The sequence below is a fragment of the Mustelus asterias genome, chromosome 2 (genome assembly GCF_964213995.1).
Source record: "Mustelus asterias chromosome 2, sMusAst1.hap1.1, whole genome shotgun sequence".
NCBI lineage: Eukaryota > Metazoa > Chordata > Chondrichthyes > Carcharhiniformes > Triakidae > Mustelus > Mustelus asterias.
In genome coordinates, this window is record NC_135802.1 from 131360852 (window position 1) to 131382220 (window position 21369).

General features: G+C 40.2%; 1 protein-coding gene across 5 annotated transcripts in view; it reads left to right on the top strand.

Moving 5' to 3' along the window:
• LOC144511333 (F-actin-uncapping protein LRRC16A-like) overlaps positions 1-21369 on the top strand; it is a 380857-nt gene that overhangs the window by 218736 nt on the left and 140752 nt on the right. For all 5 annotated transcript variants that reach the window (XM_078241629.1, XM_078241637.1, XM_078241604.1 and 2 more), the window contains 3 exons: positions 3027-3081; positions 17181-17353; positions 18050-18118. In XM_078241629.1, coding sequence (XP_078097755.1) covers positions 3027-3081; positions 17181-17353; positions 18050-18118 — 297 coding nt within the window. The remainder of the gene's footprint in view (positions 1-3026; positions 3082-17180; positions 17354-18049; positions 18119-21369) is intronic.

A 21369-nucleotide genomic window follows, 5' to 3' on the forward strand; every position in this document is an offset into this window, starting at 1 on the left:
ATCGTAGCTTATACTTGAATTGTTTCTAAATGCAACTGAGTTTTTAAAAAATTGGCCATGTCTTAATATTCCAACTTTTGACTTTCATTTTTAATATAAAATCATGTGGTTTTTTTCCAAAGAGAAGAGGTTGAGTAGTTTGGAACTATAATCTCTGGATCTTAGTCGATTGAGAGATGATTATTGAAACTGAAAAGATTCTGAGTGGCTTGACAGGGTGGGTGCTGTGAGGTTGTTTTCTCTGGCCAGGGAGTCTAGAACTAGGGCTGTAGTCTCAGGATAAGGGATCGGTCATTTAAAACTGAGAAGAAGAGGGTTGTGAACCGTAGGAATTTCTGACTCTAGAGGGCTTTGCTTGTTTATTCATTGTGTATATTCAAGGCTATGATATATTTTTAGACTTCCAGAGGAATTGAGCGATATGGGAATTGGGCAGGAAAGTGGAATCATGACCAAAGATCAGCCATGAACTTATTGAATGCCAGAGCATTGCATGGAATGTATGGCCTACTGCTGCTTTTTCCTTCTTCTTAAATTCTTCTCTCTTGCTCGGTCTTGTATTTTGTTTGCAACTGCTTCTGTAAACATGGGAACTACAAAAATGCACATTATTACAATAATCCATCAGACAAAAGAACCATAGAATCCTTACAGTGCAGAAAGAGGCCACCCAGCCCATCGAGTCTGCACCAACTCTCCTAAAGAGCATCCTACCTCCTCCGCCCTATCCCTATAACCTGGTACACTATGGTTAATCCGCCTAACCTATGCATTTTGGGACACTCGGGGCAATTTAGCATAACCAAATGACCTAACTTGCACATCTTTGTGGAAGGAAACCCAGAGGAAACCCACGCAGACACGAGGAGTACATGCAAATTCCGCAGTCACCCAAGGCTAGAATCAAACCTGGGACAATCATATAGAACTCAATACTGTAGAAAATCTAGAGGAGTATAGAAAGTGAGGTTAAGTTAAAAAAGGAAATTAAGAAAGTAAAAAGAGAATACGAAAATATATTTGCAGGTAAAAGCAAGGGGGAAAGAAAGATGTTTTTTAGTACATTAAGAGCAAAAGGATAACTAAGGAACCAGGGATGTATAAGATAACTTTGTTGTGGATGCAGAAGATGTGGGCAGAGTTCTTAATGAGTACTTTGTCTCTGTCTTTATGAAGGAGAGGGATGATGCAGACATTCTAGTTAAAGATGAGAATTGTGAAATATTAGATACAGTAAGCATAACGAGAGAGGAAGTATTGGAGGGACTGTCATCCTTGAAAGTGGATAAATCACCAGGGCCGGATGGATTGTTTTTCGAACTGTTAAAGGAAGCTGGGGAGGAAATAATGGATGTTCTGAGGATCATTTTCCAATCCCCACCTGATACAGGTGAGATACCACAGGATTGGACGTCTATGAACATAGTACCATTATTTGAAAAGAGTGCAAGGTATAGGCCAAATAATTATACACCAATCAATCTAACTTCAGTAGTGGGCAAATTATTCGAATCAATTCTGAGAGCAAGGGTAAACTTAGAAAGGAACGGATTAATCAGGGAAACTCAGCATAGCTTTAGAACATTACAGCGCAGTACAGGTCCTTCGGCCCTCGATGTTGCGCCGACCAGTGAAACCAATCTAAAGCCCATCTAACCTACACTATTCCAATATCATCCATATGTTTATCCAATAACCATTTGAATGCTCTTAATGTTGACGAGTCCACTATTGTTGGAGGAAAGTCATGTCTTAGTAATTTAGTCTCTTTTTTATTGGAAGTAACTAGGAAGATTGATAAGGGTAGTGCGGTGGATGTTGGTGCCATGGAATTTAGTCAGGCATTTGACAAGGTCCCACATGGCAGACCTGTCAGAAAAGTAAAGGCCCATGAGATACAGGGGAATGTGGTGAGTTGGATCCAAAATTGGCTCAGAAAGGGGAAACAAAGGGTAATGATCAATGGATGTTTTTGTGATTAGAAAGTGGTTTCCTGTGGTGTTCCACACAGGAATCAATGTTGGGCCCCTTACTATCTGTGGTGTAAATAATTTGAATTTAAATGTGGGTGGTATGATTGGAAAATTTGCAGATGACACAAAAATTAGCCGTTGTTGATTGTGAAGAGGATAACTATCGACTCCAGAATTATACCAATGTTTTGGTTGAGTAGGCGCAGAAGTGATAGATGGATTTCAACATAAAGAAGAGGTAATGCATTTAGGAAGGGCAAACAAAGCAAGGGAATACTCAATAAACAGGAGAATATTGAGAGGGATGGAGAAAGTGAAACACCTTGGAGTACCTGTCCACACGTCCCTGAAGGTGGCAGGATAGGTGGATGAGGGAATTTACAAAAGCACATGGAATGCTTTTCTTTATTGGACATGGTATTGAATACAAAAGCAGGGATGTAATGCAGGAACTATACAAAATACTGGTTAGGCCTCAGCTGAAATTTTGTGTACAGTCCTGGTCACCACATTATCAGAAGGACGTAATTGCTATAGAGAGAATTCGGAGGAAATTTACAATAAGATAGCCAGGGTGTAAAAATTACAGCAATGAGGAAAGATTGGATAGTAGGATTCCTTTCCTTAGAACAGAGGAGGCTGAGGGGTGGCTTAATTGAGGTGCACCAATTACAGGAGGCGAAGTAAAGACGACAAAAAAGATGTATTTCCCCAAGGAGAGGTAAATTACCAGGGAGCAGTGATTTGAGTTGATTCATAGGAGAATTAGACAGGACATAAGGATGGTAGGCATCTTGAATTTGCTGCCTAGTTTGGTAGTGGAGGCTGAAACCTTCGACTCATTCAAATGGTACTTGGATCTGCACCCAAAGTGCAGTAACCTGCAAGACTACAGACCAGGTGCTGGAAGGTGGGGTTAGAATGGCGGTTAGTTTTCTTTTTCCGCTGGTGCGGACACAGTGGGCTGAGTGGCTTCTTTCTGTGCCATAACTTTTCTTTGGTACTAATTGAGAAATCTCTTGAACTAATATAAATAAATATTGTCTTTTACAGGAATCTTGCACCTGTGCTTGATAACATTGTACAGATGATTCAGGATGAAGAATCAGTAAGTTGATATTTGACTTGATGTTTTAGTAAGAATATGGCATTTCTAATTTTATCTATTGGAGTTTTAAAAGTTTTTTTAAAAACACAGACTAAAAATCATTCAATATTTCTAAAATGGTAACAGATAAGTTCCCAAAAGTTACAACTGTTAATGTTTTCTGTTTCTAATGTCTATTTGATTCCTTCATTGCTAAACTGCTTTTTTAAAAATCAGAATTGGAAGGAAACATTGGTCTCTAATATCATTTATTCTGTTGTCTGTAATATGTTTAGTTTAGTTATCCCTAAAGTATATTTTGAACCACATATTATTGAGAGATCTGAAAGAAAACTTTAATTTATTCACTGGGCAGTTTAGCAATTGTTTCTGACCAATGAGGATGTGTAACGTTTTCACTGCGGGATTTATTGATGTTGAAGCCTATTTGGGATTTTGATTGTTGCAGTGTTCCTGAGATTTGTGAGACGCTGTCGTGTTTCTTCACATAATTGTTGTCTTCAACCCACACTATTACCACACTGAGAATAATGAACAGGAAGGAGTTGAGGAGGGGGAGGCAGGGAGAATTACCAGGATTAAAGAGCTGTGGAAATAATGTAATCGTACAGAACTGAATTCCACTCTATTACAGATGTGGCAGTCCTCACTGCATAATATTGTGTCGAGAGCTTGACTGTTGGTCATTTTTACTCTAAATTCATTCATACGAAACCATGTATTTGGGGGTGCTCGCTATGGTTGTAGTTGACAGTTAATTAGCTGTTGGTAGACTGGAGGCGTGGCTTCCATTGTTCTGGTGCAGGAGATGTGGCCTCAGAGACCTGTTGGCCAGTCAGAGGCCAATTGCTCTCCAGTACTTCGTGACAGAGATGTGCGACATTGGATCAAGATTTGGGTATGTGTTTTGGGGTCTTGTCGGGTGCCAAGTGGGCAGGTCTTGGCCGGGTAGTAGGGTTTGAGGAGCTGATTTTTGAGAGGCCATGAGTTGGGAGGGTAACCTGGGGGAGGATAAAACCTGCTGGACTCTTGCTTGGCTTGGGCCTCTCATGCCGCCAGTTAACTCCTGTCAGTGGTAGAACAAGGTCCTTAACATAAGCTCTTCAACTGGCCCACTAGTGGGCATGTCACCCAACACCACCTCCACCACAGGTATGATTGTGGCAGGGCTGGGCAAATAAACAATGAGTGGGCCTCCTCCTAGATCTATTGAGCTCCCCACCTTCAAATCTGTCACCAAGGGTATGTAAAATACAGCCACAAGTGCTAGGGCACATATTGGAGACAACAATCAGAATTTCAAATGGGTTATTTTACTCCAACAGTAAGATCATATTCAGAATACTTTCAAGAGAATGTTAATGCACTAGTTATGGTTCAGAGCATGGTGGCAAAATAATTCTGGAACTCCAATTTGAAGTGGAATGAAGGATGATTGAGGGCGGACAACATTTAAGCCATTGTACAAGGCATGAATAAGGGTTTCATTTAGATTACGAGCAGAATTGAAGGATTGGGGTATAAAATTAGCCAGCCTTGAGTGTGATTTGACATTTTAGAGAAATGAGATGCTTGGAAGGGAATATTAATGATACTTAAATTAACTGCATTATAGAGCTGAAGGAATATCTGGTTACGGTGGACAGCAATTTTGCATGCATTTCCTGAGGTGTTTGCTTCATTACCTGGCAAGGAGAAATCTTGTCAGACATTGTCACCTTGGTAATGTCACCAATGGTTATTAAATAAATTGGATAGAGTTCGCCATAACATTGTTGGCACTCAGCAACCTGTGTCAAATCCAGCTGTATTTCAATTAGATTTGTTATTCATGGTAGCTGTGATTTAATTGTATTTTGAGTTTCATCTTAAATCCTCAGCAATCAGCTACGTTTTTGCATTGCCCTGCATTTCTACGATTTAGAAATTTTTCAGAAAACACAGGAGCGGTATTTTGTGTAAGGATTTAGGACCCTGTCTGCTTCCAGTACTTCCTCACTTCCCTTTCAGTAATTTAATCTGTATTCTAAAGAGAATTTTGGATGTGTTCAAAATCAAGAAATGTACTTTTATGCCTCTTCTCACCAGTGCTCAGTTGATATTTTTCACCATAAATTAATGTATCCAATCCATGAAGCTTGCTCCCTCGATCCTCTGCAATCTAAATACCCGACAACCCAACTTCCCTTTCTTAATCCAATGACCACTGTCATTCGGGGCAGACTCAATGGACCGAAGGGCCTCTTCTGCACTATACGATTCTATGATTATCCTTATCTTATTCATCACCTTCTCACCCCAGCCTCTACCACTTTCTCAAAAAAATACTTCTAACAACTGCATTTTGAATATTTGATTTTCAGCATTTTCTTTATTAAGTCCTGGAATATATCATTGCCTTGTACCTAAATTCTGATCATCACTCCCTGCTCATTGCTATCCAATATCTGCAACATGAGGTCATACAGTCATATCATCAATGATGGCTTGTATGACTCTAGCTAGGACTCGTTGGCATTTCTTTTTGGCCTTTCTGACTTCATGTGACCCTGTTGTCCACTTTGTCAATGTTCAATAAATTTCTTGCAGTCATTCTCGTTCTACTCTTAGCTGTCACAGTGTTGATGTAGCATTGTCTCCAAGAGCTTCTATTTTTCATGCTTTGATGTGCCTCCGATTTCAATCCTTAATTCCCTCATCTTTTCATTGACATATCATTGAGAGCATCAGCTGTAACCCTGCGGTCAGTTTTCCAATGAATGCTTTGATACTCAGCTTTACCTCTCTGATGCTTCTATTGTTTTCCTTGCTGCACTCTCAATTCACCAACTGGAAACGATAAGTCACTCAAAAAGTTGTGCCTGTGTTTTCATCCACACGGAAGTGTGGATTCCTGTATTCTAGACAATCGATTTGTCCTCCTTGTCCTCCTTTTCAAGCGCCATCACGATCTTGAACTTTCTTAGGTTAATATCCAATGTTCTTCCTTCTCTGGTTCACAGAAACATGTTTTAAATAAGCACAAACCACTTGATGACAGAATATACTGAACAGATTTTATTAGAATGAAACACAGTGGTCTAACTGTAAACAGAGAGAGCAGCCTTTCAGTTTCAGTATCTATCAAGCAGTGCTACTTTGATGAAGATAAAATGTGGTGTATAAAGATGCATGTCTCAGATAAGACATGTGAGGTAACTTCCCAAATCCTTTGATAGTCTATTCTTGTAAACAGTTGATTATTCCAAAGCTACTTCTCTCAAACAAGACTTTCTGATCTAACAGTTGTTTATCTAATTGTTGTTAATCCCTTTGTATAACAGGCTTTAATAACTGTTATGTTTCTATATTATAGTTAATGGATATTATATCTATATTTATTACCCAGCTATCAAAGTTATACTCACACATAGCTGACACCACTTACTCCCTGCAGAGGCACTTTGTATATAGCACATAGGTTGTAAAAGCAGAGGGCAAGTTATGCTTCTCGCAACACTTCCAAGCCATCCTGTTTCCATTGAGAAGCCTGTTCCAAATTCAAAGGAGATGTATCCTTAGCCTCTAATTCCGCAAAGTGTACAACATGCGATCCTTCAGGATATCCAATATATCCACCACTTTTTATTCCTTCTAATTCATGTTTGTTTAATGACAAACCGGCTTGAGCTTGGGTCACTGTCTGTGTGGTGTCTGCATATCCTCCCCATGTCTGCATGGGTTTCCTCTGGGTGCTGCGGCTTCCTCCCACAGTCCAAAGATGTGCGGGTTTGGTTGATTCGCCATGCTAAATTGCACCTTAGTGTCCTGGGATGTGTAGATTAGAGGGATTAGCGGGGTAAATATGAGAGGTTATGGGGATAGGGCCTGGGTTGGACTGTTGTCGGTGCAGACTCGATGGGCCGAATGACCTCCTTCTGCACTGTAGGGATTCTATGAAATAGAGCACTCATGTAGCCCATAAATGCCAACCTGTGCTTTAAACCAGTTATAATCTGTTTAATTTACATAGTCAGGATTTATTGTCAGTGTTTTTAAATAACATGAGTAATCCAAGATGATTATTATTGCTGAAAAAAGAGAAATGCTGTTGAAGTTTTCCGTCTTGCACTCATCAGGGCAGGCTCAAGAAGGCCAGCTTTCAAAGGGAGCAAAAATGTCCTGCAGGAGAAAAGGGTGATGATTGTTAGTGATGCAAAACAAGGGCAGCAGATGCACGAGAACACCACCTCCTGTAAGTCCTCCAAGCCACATACCAACCTGACCTGGAACCATATCACAGTTCCTTCACTGGATCAAAATCCTGGAATTCCCTTTCTAATAGCACATGGACTGTAGCAGTTCAAAAGATGTATCACCATCACCTTTTCAAGGGCAACTAGGGGTGGGGAGTAAGCATTGGCCTAACTAGCGATGTCCACATCTTGTGAATGAATAAAAATATTTTAAAAACCTCAGAACCTAATATCTAACGTTAGCTGTACTCCACAATTGGGCAGCATTTGCTGAACAATCTCAAGTATGCTAAGAATTACTTAGCAGTTGGGCGCTCAGTGTGGCTGTCTTATGCTTGTTACAATTACATATGAAGGGACCTGCCCTCCACAGGCAAAGGGGACATGTCCAGGCATCGTGCCTTTTTTTGGATTAAACAGAAGCGTGGGGGAAAATAGAAACAGCTCCCTGATGCATTCACCATGGCAACACCTCGACTAATGAGAGTCAACTTGGCAATTTCAATTAGCACCCTTTTGTTACTGTTACTTTTATCCATCTTGTGAATGTTATTTCATGCTGACTAGTCATCCAAATTTCTTTGTTAACTTACAGAACTTCAACCTTGATTTCAAGAAATCCCAATTCTGTGTTTCTTTTTACTTTGCTTCTGTTAGGTATCATATTTCTGTTAGGTGTGTTTATGTTATTTTGTTTCATAAAGTGCCTTTGCTATGGAGCATGTGTTAGTGCTTTGGTTAAAGGTTTTTCGCTCTGCGCTGCCACATTAATCATTTTATGTTGTATTATTGTTAACTGACTGAGCATGGCACCCATCCTTGCATGTAATATGCATATGGTTAGTTCATGAATAATATATATTTGTGTACTGGCGTGTATGTGGTGTCTGTCTCTTTAAGACAGCACAGCAGAAGAGAGTCACCTGACTTGAACCAATAGGAACTGAGAGTAAGTGACCACACCACAGAGTGAAGTCCTCTCTCAGGCAGAGTCATCTAGCAGCCATGTAGTTAACATCATAAACAGCTGGAGCATGACTCCAGGGCAGCCTACAGCTGCAAACGCCTGTAGATAGTGGTCGGAATTCTCCAATCTTGCTCACCTTGCCGTCGTTGCTAACGGGAATGGAGAATGTGGTGATTAGCCAAAACTCCATTCATTGCAGCGAAAGCAGAGAATCCCAGCAGCTGGCGAGGTCACAGAATTCCAGCCAGATTTGGAAAGATATAGAAAGTTATAATGAAAAGAGATTAGCCTTCAGGTGTAGGTGAAGTGAAACCTGAGTTAAAGAGAAAAGGTCAGGGCTATTTGAAGTAAAAGGAAGATATACTCAGCCAGAACCTAGCTGTGGTCCAGATTTAAAAAGAAGAAATAGAAGGCAGAGATTTGCTTCAGTTAGACAAGTTCAGAAGTAAAAAGAGAAGTCTCCGGGAACTGCAAAGCTTGCCCCAGTAGTGCGAGAAAGTGAAAAGCTGAGATTGCAGATCTCCCGATCTGAACAGAGCCTGCAGGGAATTATCCCTGCACCAAGGGACTGCAGGTAGTCAAGATTGACAGTTTAGGAACAAAAAAAGAAAAGAAAACAAGCTAAAGAGTCTTAAGAAAATCGTGGTCCTGTGAATAAAAGGTAAAAATGGTTGATAGAAAAAGGCACAAGGAGAACTCAGCAACAGAGGTGATAGCATGGAATGCGAGAAGAGCCAAGGGAAACCCATGTAATGGACGTGATCAGTTTTGTGATTGGTGAGAGAACTGATCACCTCGGAGTGAAGCATCTCAAGGATTGATCCGTGGCACTCATGTACGACATCCTGTATCATCTAATGCAAGAGTCACCATGCTGCTGAAGCAGAAATTAAAGCATAGCTATCATTCACCAAAGTATATTGGGAATCCTTCTGAGATCCAACTGAATGATCAAACAACTAGTCATGTGGAATACACAAATTAACTGGAGAAATTGGCATTCTGCAGCGAGGCAGAAACTGTCTGGTGTTCGAGGGTGCTGTGGACTGAGCAATGGACAAAGCCAAAGAGAAAATATAACTGTTGAACAAATTAGCAATTCAGAAGAACTGTCCAATTTAAAAATAAGAAGGAGGAACTGTTGAGAGAAGTAGAGTTCAATGCAACTATTACAAAAAGAATGTGGCAGTTATCTGAAAATATGCAAAGCACAAGTAGGAAGAGATCATTTCCAAATGTTGTTCGAAGAGAATGATGGACTCGCCTGAGGAAAAAGCTCAAACTGATGAACCGAATGGATGGAGCAACTTTTACATGAGACAAATGGATCAAGAGTAAAGCTAGTGCATGCTGAGAATGAGATTCCGTTTCAGTAACTAGGAGCTATTGAACATAAAGAGGAATCACAAAAAGAAATAAAGCTCTAGAGAAGACAAAATCAAAGTGAAATGATTAACAGCTAATTTAAAAAGTTGCAAAAGTTGACAAAATGAAGTCAAGAGGAAGGACAACTTAATGAGGCAATGTAAAATGAAGCTGAGTTGGAACAAATTCAAAAACGGGTTGAAGATTGTATTCATGCCAGAGAGGACCACTGAAAATTTTCAGCCCAGCTAAGGATACTTGAGATGACTATCAAGATAAAGAAAATGAGTTGTTGAAAAACCAACTGAGGGAAGTGGAGCTGAAATGGGCTGAGACCAAACTGTAAGTGGTGAAGACAAGAGTGCAGGAACTTAGTGGCAGAGAAGAAAGCAGATACATGGAATAAAGAAGAACTCAGGTCTATTGATAACATGGTCAATGGAAAACATGCCGAATAGGTACATCAGGAAGAGCAAAAGAACTTTATCATGTGACCCACGTACCAGAAATAGAGTAACATGAACAAAATGGCAAATGGAGTTTAACCCTGATAAATGTGAGGTGATTAATTTTGGTAGGACTAATTTAAATGTGGATTACAGGGTCAAAGGTAGGGTTCTGAAGACCGGAGGAACAGAGAGATCTTGGGGTCCATATCCACAGATCTCTAAAGGTTGCCACTCAAGTGGATAGAGCTGTGAAGAAGGCATATAGTGTGTTAGCTTTTATTAACAGGGGGTTGGAGTTTAAGAGCCGTGGGGTTATGCTGCAAACTGTACAGGTCCTTGGTGAGACCACATTTGGAATATTGTGTGCAGTTCTGGTCACCTCACTATAAGAAGGATGTGGAAGCGCTGGAAAGAGTGCAGAGGAGATTTACCAGGATGCTGCCTGGTTTGGAGGGTAGGTCTTATGAGGAAAGGTTGAGGGAGCTAGGGCTGTTCTCTCTGGAGCGGAGGAGGCTGAGGGGAGACTTAACAGAGGTTTATAAAATGATGAAGGGGATAGATAGAGTGAACGTTCAAAGACTATTTCCTCGGGTGGATGGAGCTATTACAAGGGGGCATAACTATAGGGTTCATGGGGGGAGATATAGGAAGGATGTCAGAGGTAGGTTCTTTACGCAGAGAGTGGTTGGGGTGTGGAATGGACTGCCTGCAGTGATAGTGGAGTCAGACACTTTAGGAACATTTAAGCGGTTATTGGATAGGCACATGGAGCTCACCAGGATGATAGGGAGTGGGGTAGCTTGATCTTGGTTTCAGATAAAGCTCGGCACAACATTGTGGGCCAAAAGGCCTGTTCTGTGCTGTACTGTTCTATGTTCTATTTCCTCCACAAGTAACAAATCAAGTTCGTGCAAGAACTGTCAAGATGCAAGACTGTGTTGTATTGCAATGACAGTACATGCATGCATGCTCCAATCCACTGTTGATTGTTTTCTCTGTCAAGTAAATTACTTGACAGAGAAAACAATCAACAGTGGATTGGAGAGTGATACCGTTGGCAGAATACAGTGTGTAGTCCTTGGTCAGTGCACAGTCTCGGGCAGAACTCAGGAAAACAGCAAACCTGCATGGAAGAATTTCCATGCAAAACTATTTGAAACTGTGCATTGTTGAAGCTCTCTAGAAGTGTTACATTAAGTGCAAATCTCAAGATCCCATTGAACAATTGCTACATCGATTTACAAATGTCTAACTTGTATGTGTAATGGTTATTTAGAATGTGGGTTGAGTAAATCGATTTTGAAGATTGCATAAGAAAATTGAAGGGGGAGGGATGTTGTGTATTTGGTGTCTGTTTCCTTATTTCAGTAAGAAGTCTTAACAACACCAGGTTAAAGTCCAACAGGTTTATTTGGTAGCACGAGCTTTTGGAGTGCCGTTCCTTCATCAGGTGAGAGCAGGATTTGTTTCACAAACAGGGCATATATAGACACAAACTCAATTACAAGATAATGGTTGGAATGCAAGTCTTAACAGGTAATCAAGTCTTTACAGGTGCAGACAATGTGAGTGGAGAGAGGGTGAAGCACAGGTTAAAGAGGTGTGAATTGTCTCCAGCCAGGACAGTGAGGTTTTGCAAACCCAGGCAAGTTGTAGGGGTTACAGATAGTGTGACATGAACCCAAGATCCCAGTTGAGGCCATCCTCGTGTGCGGAACTTAGCTATCAGTTTCTGCTCTGTGATTCTGCGTTGTCGTGTGTCATGAAGGCCGCCTTGGAGAACGCTTACCCGAAGATCAGAGGCTGAATGCCCTTGACTGCTGAAGTGTTCCCCGAGAGGAAGGGAACACTCCTGCCTGGTGAATGTTGAGCGGTGTCCATTCATATGTTGTTGTAGCGTCTTTATTTCAGCACAGCAGAAGAGAGTTACCTGATATGAACCAATGGGAACCAAGAGTAAGTGATCACACCACAGGGTGAAGTTCTCTCTCGGGCAGAATCATTTAGCAGCCATGTAATAACATCATAAAGGCTGCAACACGACTCCAGAGCAGCCTAGAGCTGCAACTTACAGACCTTGTTTTTTTAACAATAAATATACACACACACACACAAGTATTCCAATATTATAGCTAATTTGAAGTAAGTTGTCGGTCATTCTGAAATTTGAATGATCCTAGCAATAGATTGGAGGTCTTTTTTTCCCCTGGATAAGGTGAGGGTCCTGGGTAAGATGTTCTGTCAGAGAGTCAGTTCAGACTCGATGGGTCGAATGGCCTTCTTCTGCACTGTAGGAATTCTTTGCATGGTTTTGATATTTATCCATGATCACGTAGGAAAGTGGTTATCAACATGTTCTCACTTGATGATGTAATTACCCTTTTTTCTGTCATATCCTAAATTACTTCCTCTGCCCCAGTTTTACACATCCAGCTATATTACATGTTCATCTCATTCATGAGCCCTTGAGGAACATTACTATTGAATACATTATAATTTATGTTTATAATGCATTTAGCAAAGTATCCTGATCAGTTCAAATCATCAACACATTTTTGTTCATTATATTTAAATATCTGATTACACTGCATTTATTTCTCAAAATGGATTCAGGCACAATATTTTATCAAATTATCCTAATTGCAGAGCGCAAGCCAGTCTGCAAGGTAAGGGATATTAGTTATCTTTAACACAGTTTCCCTTCTCTCCCCGCCCCCAATAGCACCCAGAATGGGTTTAAATGGTCCTAGCTGGAGTCTCTTTTCCTCCAACAGTGGTTTACTTGTATCCTTCTCCTTGCTGCATCACAGCTGCTCGTTTGGCTGAATATCCCTGTCTTTGGGCACTGTCCTTATCCAAAGAATCTTAAGGTTGAGACTTACTTGAGGTTGTTTTTCTTACACTGCTCTTGCAACCTTGTGATGCTTTTATCTTCCTGTTTTCTGTTAGTGTCCTATGTCTATTGCCATATAAAGTACTGTGAAACATTGCTCTATACTTTCTGAATGTTCTAGAATGCAGGCTGTTTATAGTAATCTGGCAAAATCATATCGGATGAAGGCCTTGCATTTCAACAAAGTAAGCTGCTTAGATAAGAAGGGCGAGTTGGCTAAGGTAAATGATTGGGAAACTCTAATAACAGATAAGATGACAGACAAGCAATGGCTAGCATTTGATAAATTAGCACATCATATATAACACATTTCTTTAAGGCATAAAAGCCCAACCAAGGCTACCAAATGGAGTTAAACAATAGAATTAGATCAAAAGAAGTGGTGTGTATTGTTTCCAAAAAGAGTAGTGACCTGAATATTTGGGAGGCTTTTTGAATTCAGCAAAGGAGGACCAAACGATTGATGAGGAAAGAGCAAAGAAAATGAGACTAGACAAGTAACAGACATTTACAGATTAATTATAATTGTTTGTTTAGAAATGCAAAGAAAACATGGGCCTATTAGAGGCAGGGACACGGGAAATTATATTGGGGAATAAGAAAATGGCGGACATTAAACAAATACGTATATGTCTTCGTGACAGAAGACCAAAGACATTTCAGAAATAATGGAGAACCAAATGAGGAGCTTAAAGTGTTAGGGAGAAAAATTACAGCTATTTGGCTATAGTGCACTTCACTCGCTCACTCTTCAGCAAAGCAGACAAAGACTCTTGGAGTTTCAGGCAAGGCCTTTATTATGAACTATAGTATGAACTAGTCCCAGTGCTCCAAATAGTGGTACCCCAGGAAAAAGTCCTGATTCAAGAACTATTCAAACAATTATAGTTGAGATCCAGTTACAAGAAATTAGCATATCACAATCAAAAATGTATATTTGCAGAAAAGTTATCTATATCCACTCTCAATAAACAGTTGGGATAACATAAGGATATAGTTGTACAATTGCAACTTGTGTGCATCTACCTAATTATAATATCACCAAGCACGTATTTCTTTCCACACAATTATGAAGTTATCTTGCTAACCGTTGGTATATCAAATCCCCCATCCCATTGTCTCTTATTAGAACAGACATTGACAAACTGCAGCTGTGCATAATCGAATGGAGTTCTTGTTTGCATGCTGTGTGACTGAGGCCACCCTTGTAACTAAGAGTCCTTGACTCTTAATCTGGGTCTGCTTTAATCAAGACCTGTGGTTTTCCTGAGTGACTGAGTTTAGCAGCTTGCAGTTTGTGATTTTTAAACTTGTATGATTATTAACCCTTTCATAAGGATATCCGTATAAGTAAAGCAATGGTACTGGAAAAATTAATGGGACTAACTGGTATGAATTCCCTGGACCTAATGACCTACATAGAATCATAGGTTACGGTGCAGAAGGAGGCCATTCAGCCCATCATGTCTGCACTGGCTCTTCAAATGAGCATTATGACTTAAAGCCATTCTCATACTTTTCCCTGTACACTTGCACATTATTTCTATTCAAGAAATCATCTAATGTCCTCTTGAATGCTTCGATTGAACCTGCCTCCACCACACTTCCGTGCAGTACATTCCAGACCAAACCATTTGCTCCTTTTCCTTTTAAAAGAGTACCTGAAGAGATACTGGCTTCATTGCTTTTGGACTTCCTGAATGTCTGTGACTAACTGGTTATTCACAAGTATCAGAACTTAGGCCTCAGCTATTTACAATCTATGTTAATGACTTAGATGATGAGACTGAGTATAATTTATCCAAGGTTGCTGACATCACAAAGTTAGATGGAAAGTGAGCAGTGAAGAGGACACACAGCTGCAGAAGGATATAAACAGGTTGAATGAATGGGCAAGAACATGGCAGATTAAATATAATGTGCAAAATGTAAGGGGTTTGTTCTAATTATATGTTAGGAGTTGTGGGTTTTAACAAAATGAAAATATGTGGTTTGCACACGTAGATTCAAACTGACAATGAGGTTTATTGTGAGAGCTCTTTCCGGCGCAGAAAACAGAGTAAAACAGCTGCCTTTGCAACACCCAAATGACATCACCATCAAATCATGTGATCAGCTCTTAAAGCAACCTGCAACCACTTAAATATATAATGGGGGTGCTGTGGTGAGCCCACTGGGCATGGTGGGGGGATTCGGGGTTGTGTGCATGGGTGTCCCATGCATGGCTGGGTCTGGGTGTTTAGATAGTTACGCTGGAGTTAAAAGTTTTTTTTTCCTTCTAACTCTTTCAGATTAACTTTCAGCACAAAACGAGCAGTACCATCTGAAGTTAGCGATTTAAATCGCTTCTGTCGGATGGTTCCCAGCTCAGCGCAGAGGAAGTTAGTACTTTGGGGCAATTGCCAGGTAAACCCTTTCATAGGAACTTCCGATAGGTATTTCCCACTGCATCATATGGACACCTCCAAATGCGATGCTGGGGAACCCGGAAGTTATGGGCTTTAATGGCCTTCTGCAAATTGAATTTGCTGTAGGGAATTTTAGTTAGCAAAGCATTGTGCTGTGAAAACTATTGAGCATGCACTAGATACTGTTTGGAAAAAGAACATTTATTTGAACCATTAACAAGAGACTTTTGCTGCAATATAATCTCTTTAAATCAACCCACTGAAAATAACCAGAATCAGCATTGAAATCCCAGTGCAAGAAGGAATCAAAATGATTGATATGTTGATTGTGAGAATAATTTTGAGAAATTACAAAGCTCATTAAAAGCACTTTTGAAGCCTTCAAAGTTAACAGTGGTTCCAGCTGATATTAATTCACATTCATGACATTAATAGTTCTCCACAGTGACATGGTTATTGGCAAATCAACCATAAGTCATGTGGAATGCATGCATGTAACACTTCAGCAATTTCCTTATGCCGCTGGCTGAATTCTCCTGGACAGAGGCATAAATGGTTTTTCAGAGAGAGTTGTTAGAATATTTGCCAAGTGTTCATTTTATAACCTCAAGTCCAAGAAATGATTGTGGCATAGTATATTAAGATGCTTTGCCACTCAAGAGCAACATGTGGGTTTGTATCACTGATGGCCCACACAAGTTCTTGATCATAGAATCGTAGAATCCTACAGTGCAGAAGGAGGCCATTCGGCCCATCGAGTCTGCATCGAATACAATCCCATCCAGGCCCTAACCCCATGCATTTACCCTAGCTGGTCCCCCTGACATTAAGGGTCAATTTAGCATGGCCAATCCACCTAACCCGCACATCTTTTGACTGTGGGGGGGGGAAACGGGAGCATCCAGAGGAAACCTACGCAGATACGTGGAGAACTTGCAAACTTCACACACACAGTGACCCAAGCCAAGCATCGAACCTGGGTCCCTGGCTCTGTGAGGCAGCAGTGCTAACCACTGTGCCACCATGCCGCCCTGATCTTACTGAAGCCACTGAAATATTTCATAGAATCTACAGTGCAGAAGGAGGCCATTTGGCCCATTGAGCCTGCAATAATCCCAGCCAGGTACTGTCCTATCCCCGTAACCCCACATATTTACTCTCCTGGTCTCCCTGACATTAAGGGCCAATTTATCATGGCCAATCAACTTAACCTACACATCTTTGGACCTATAAATATGGCTTTAAGCAGAAGCAAATTACTTTCTAATAGGTGGCATGGAGGATTGGTTAACAGCAGTCACATGTGTGTTTACCTCTCAGTGGCTGATTTGAGTATTATCGAATGAAGCTTCAGCATAGCTTTTTTGCCCATGCAAATAACTGCAGATTGTGGCCAGTTTGAAGAGCAAACCCTCCCCCTCTAAAAGTGAAAAACAGAATGTTTGATCAATATTCAAATAGTCATCGGTTATTGTCAAATTATTAAATTATCTGACTGTGTACACAGAGGTAATTATTTCAAGTTATAACACTGTGCTAAATATTGCAGGAGTGAGCAGGGCAAGAAATCTGAATGGGAACTAATTAGACTGAATTTACAATTATATGTATGTCTGGCTTAATCCCTGTGTATGCCGTTTTCTTTATGCTTTGGTGAGCAATCTTTACATGCTGTTTATTACTGGTAAGAATGATCAGAAAATGTTTCTAATGTATACGATTTAAAAAAAATTCTTTCTTGATATGTTTTCCAATTAATAGATTTCCTTTTATTCCTTGTAGCCACTCGAATCACTATCACTAGCAGATTCAAAGCTGAAGACTGAATTGACGATAATAATTAATGCTTTGGGAAGCAATTCTTCTTTGACTAAAATGGACATCAGTGGGAATGGAATGGGAGACATTGGTGCTAAGATGCTGGGGAAGGCCCTACAAATCAACACAAAGCTCAGGTACAATTAAGCTTCTGTAAATATTATTCAGACTGATCTTTATTATATGGATATATCTTGTTTTATGAGAAAGAAAGTTAAATTTCTTGTTTATTCTCTGAATAACCTGGAGGGATGTTGTGATAACAAGAAGGGAAAGATAGTAGCAACCTATCCAGTGAGCATTCTGACAACAATAATTGTCCTTTGATTGTAATTTGAACCTGTTCAGGCAACGTCCTCAGGCTATATTTGAAGTTTCACTGGCTGTCTTGTCTGGAGACAATACACATCTTTTTAGCCTGTCCTGATGCTCTCTCCACTCCCATTGTTTTGTTTCTTAAAGACTTGATTAGTTGTAAGTATTCGCATTCCAACCATTATTCATGTAAATTGAGTCTGTGTCTATATAAACTCTGTTTGTGAACAGAATTCCCACTCACCTGAAGAAGGGGCTTAGAGCTTCGAAAGCTTGTGTGGCTTTTGCTACCAAATAAACCTGTTGGACTTTAACCTGGTGTTGTTAAACTTCTTACTATATTTGAAGGGACAGGGCTGGTTGCAGCTAATCATTGCAACTGAGTTTGAACAATACCGTGGGAGATCAGTTAATACCAACTAAAACTTCTCTGTTTGTATACTGTCTCTCTGGAGCATGGTTTTATACATTAATTATTGTAAGCGACTTATTAAAAAGTGGCTGATCTCTTTCCACAGGACGGTAATTTGGGACAAGAATAACATAACGGCGCAGGGCTTTCAGGATATTGCTGTGGCTTTGGAAAAGTAGGTAACACGGCCAGATTATTTCCTTTTTAAGATGTAAATTTATAATATCTGATTTCCTTGAAGTGGTATTTCAAACCATTATGTAAAAGCTACTATAGATGTTAAAGATGCTACTAGGTGGTGTGGTGGTTATCTTACTAGACTGATAATCCAGTGGTCTGGACTAATAATAGAGGCATAAATTCAGATCGTGCCATAGCAGTTTGTGAATTTGAATTCAGTTTAAAAAAAGCAATTTGAAATAATCTCATATCATGTCATGACAACTGTGGAGTTGTGGTATTTTTGTAAAAAGAAATATTGGTGCACAAGTGCTTTTTAGGGGAGGAGACCTTGCACAAACTGGCCTACATATGACCCCATACACTCAACAGTGTGATTGACTCATAACTGCTTTCTGAAATGGCCTAGCAAGCCATTTAGTTGTAGCAAACTGCTGCAAAGAAGCCTGACAAGAATAATGTTGGACGGACCACTCAACTTTGACCTCAACGTTGGCTATGACAAAGACAAGCTCTGGAAATCCCACTTAAAAGGGTGTATTGTAGCTGTATGAACTGCAGCAGTTAAAGAAGATGGCTCACTGTCACCTTCTCAAGAATGGCGAGGAGTGGGCAATAAATTCTAGCCTTGCCGGTGATGCCCACATCCTGAGAGTGAGTGAATTAAACATATGCATTTAAGTTGTTCCACTGTTACAAGATTTACATAGGCGTATCTGTTCAATCCTGATTGGACCCACTTCACGCCAACAGTTGAATTATTTTGCACTTATCTGCTCAACAGTGAATTTGCCAGTCTCCGAGCGTAATCCTAATTTCTGTTAAAGCAGCATTGTAACATCACAGAGGTTATCATTGCAACCGTTTGAGTCTGAAAAACAGCATTTAATAAATTTGGATCCAATCTGATAATTGCGCAATGATTGCAAATCTGCCAAATATTAAGTACAAATGAAAAAGACAATTAATTTATAAATAGGAAAACCTAATTGCTGGAAAAACGTACTGCTGGAGTTTTTAAATATTATGTAAACACAGTTGATTTTAGTCAGTCAGTTTAGTTGCACTTGCACTTGCTCTTTGAACTCTGCTCAATGCTTAAATTAAGTGTCATAAACCATTCCAATAACAGGAGTATGTGAATTCTAGTTTTATTACCTTTTTTTAATCTTCAGAATGGGGAGCCTACTGCAAACTCAGGACAGGCTTTAAGCTCATTGAATGGAAGATAATCTTGGCAACAGGAATGCCTAACCTTCGTTCCTGTAAGGATCTTTTGGGTTCCACTGCTTAGTCAGATGATTCAGTGGTAATCTCAATTTGAGTCAGAAAGTTTTGGGTTAAGTTGCACTCCAGAAACTAGAGCACGTAATCTAGACTGGTCCTAAAATACTAAAGGAGTATGGCTGTGGGAGTTTTCAGTCACCCCTTATTTTAGCAGCCATCATTGTAATTTATAAATCGCATTGTGAGTAGCTCATTTGATATACAGTTATGTTAGTGCATCCAATTTGTGGTGACTTATTCTTGAGGTTAACTGTGTGGAACCTACTCTAGTAAAGAAGATTAAAAGTATTTATCACTGTGCTTTGCTTTTAATTCAGCCATTTCCTTTTATAATTGGATAATTCACAAGATTAATAATGTTATTGTAATATGATGGGGGAGGGGATTTAACGTTAGTGAAGCTGGCATTACATTACTCATGGTGTAACAGTTGATCAGGAAAAGAACAGAATTCATTAACTTTGGATATAGCTAAAAATTTAAAAAAATTCATTAAAGTGCTCATATTGACTTTTTTTCACTTATCCAGGCAGTTAAAGAACTAAATTATTATTATCTGCTGTAACTAAACAGTGAGGGTAAGAAAATGAAGTTATTCACGGTTTTTTTTCTGGTGCTATGTGTACATTTACAGCTCAAAATGGTGTTCATAGCGCATACATTTATGGTAAGAGTCGCTCCAGATGCCATATTGATGCCATATTAGTACACATGCAATGAATGTCCTCTGGAAGTATGCAAAGCAAGGCAGTTATGATGTCAATCTGTGTGCAATGTTGATTTAATTCCAACCAATGCCATTTTGAACTCAATGCTCCAGCTGACACCATCTCTTAGAGTTCCAAAGCCAAATGCATTCAGTAGAAGGAAGATAGCACTAATTGAAGAAATCATCTACTTCTTGCAGGCTAGTTGCTGGTTGATTTTAGAATCACTACAGTGCAGAAGGAGGCCATTTAGCCCATCGAGCCTACACCAACAACAATCCCATCCAGACCCTATCCCCATAACACCACGTATTTTCCCTGCTAATCCACTTGACACTAAGGGACATTTTACCATGGCCATCCACCTAACCCCCACATCTTTGGACTGTGGGTGGAAGCAGGAGCACCCATGCAGACACGGGGGGAACATGTAAACGCCACACGGAAAAGTCACTCGAGGCCAGAATTGAACCCAGGTTCCTGGAGCTGTGAGGCAACAGTACTAACCACTGCCGCCCTTCTGGCTGTTGCCACAGGTCTACAAGTGTTTGGTCATTTCTATTGTGGTTTGGCAGATGCTGAGAGAATGGAACCAAACTAGGGCAGTTCCACCCACCTGGATCATGGAGGAGAGGCCTTTGAGAAGGATGGTGTGGTCAACTGTATCATAAGCTGCAGGCAGGATGAGAAAAGCGAGCTTTTCACATGTAATTTATGACTCTAAAAAAGTAGTTCAGTTCAGTTTTCCAGGCCAGAAAATTAATTGAAGGGATTCAAACGTAATTTTGAACAAGATGGTCAGGAGTTTGAAGCGGCAGGACTTTGCAGAGGAAAGGGCGACTGAAAATGGAGAGGTAGTGAAGTGGGTGTGATTCAATGAATTAATAGCTGCCAAGGCAGCATGCTGGTTTGACGGCCAATTGTTAGGTAAATTTGAAAGTGCAGTGGTAAGCATCTTGGGGGGTCGGGGGGGAATCTTTCTCTGGATGGACAGAGAAAGAAGTGGCATGTGGGTTGAATGCAATAAAACAAAATGATTAGAGATTACCTTAAGAACATAAGAACAGGAGTAGGCCATCTAGCCCCTCGAGCCTGCCCCGCCATTCAATAAGATCATGGCTGATCTGATAGTGGTTTAGTTCCACTTACCCGCCCGCTCCCCATAACCCTTAATTCCCTTATTGATCAGAAATCTATCTACCTGTGACTTAAACATATTTAATGAGGTAGCCTCCACTGCTTCAATAGAACA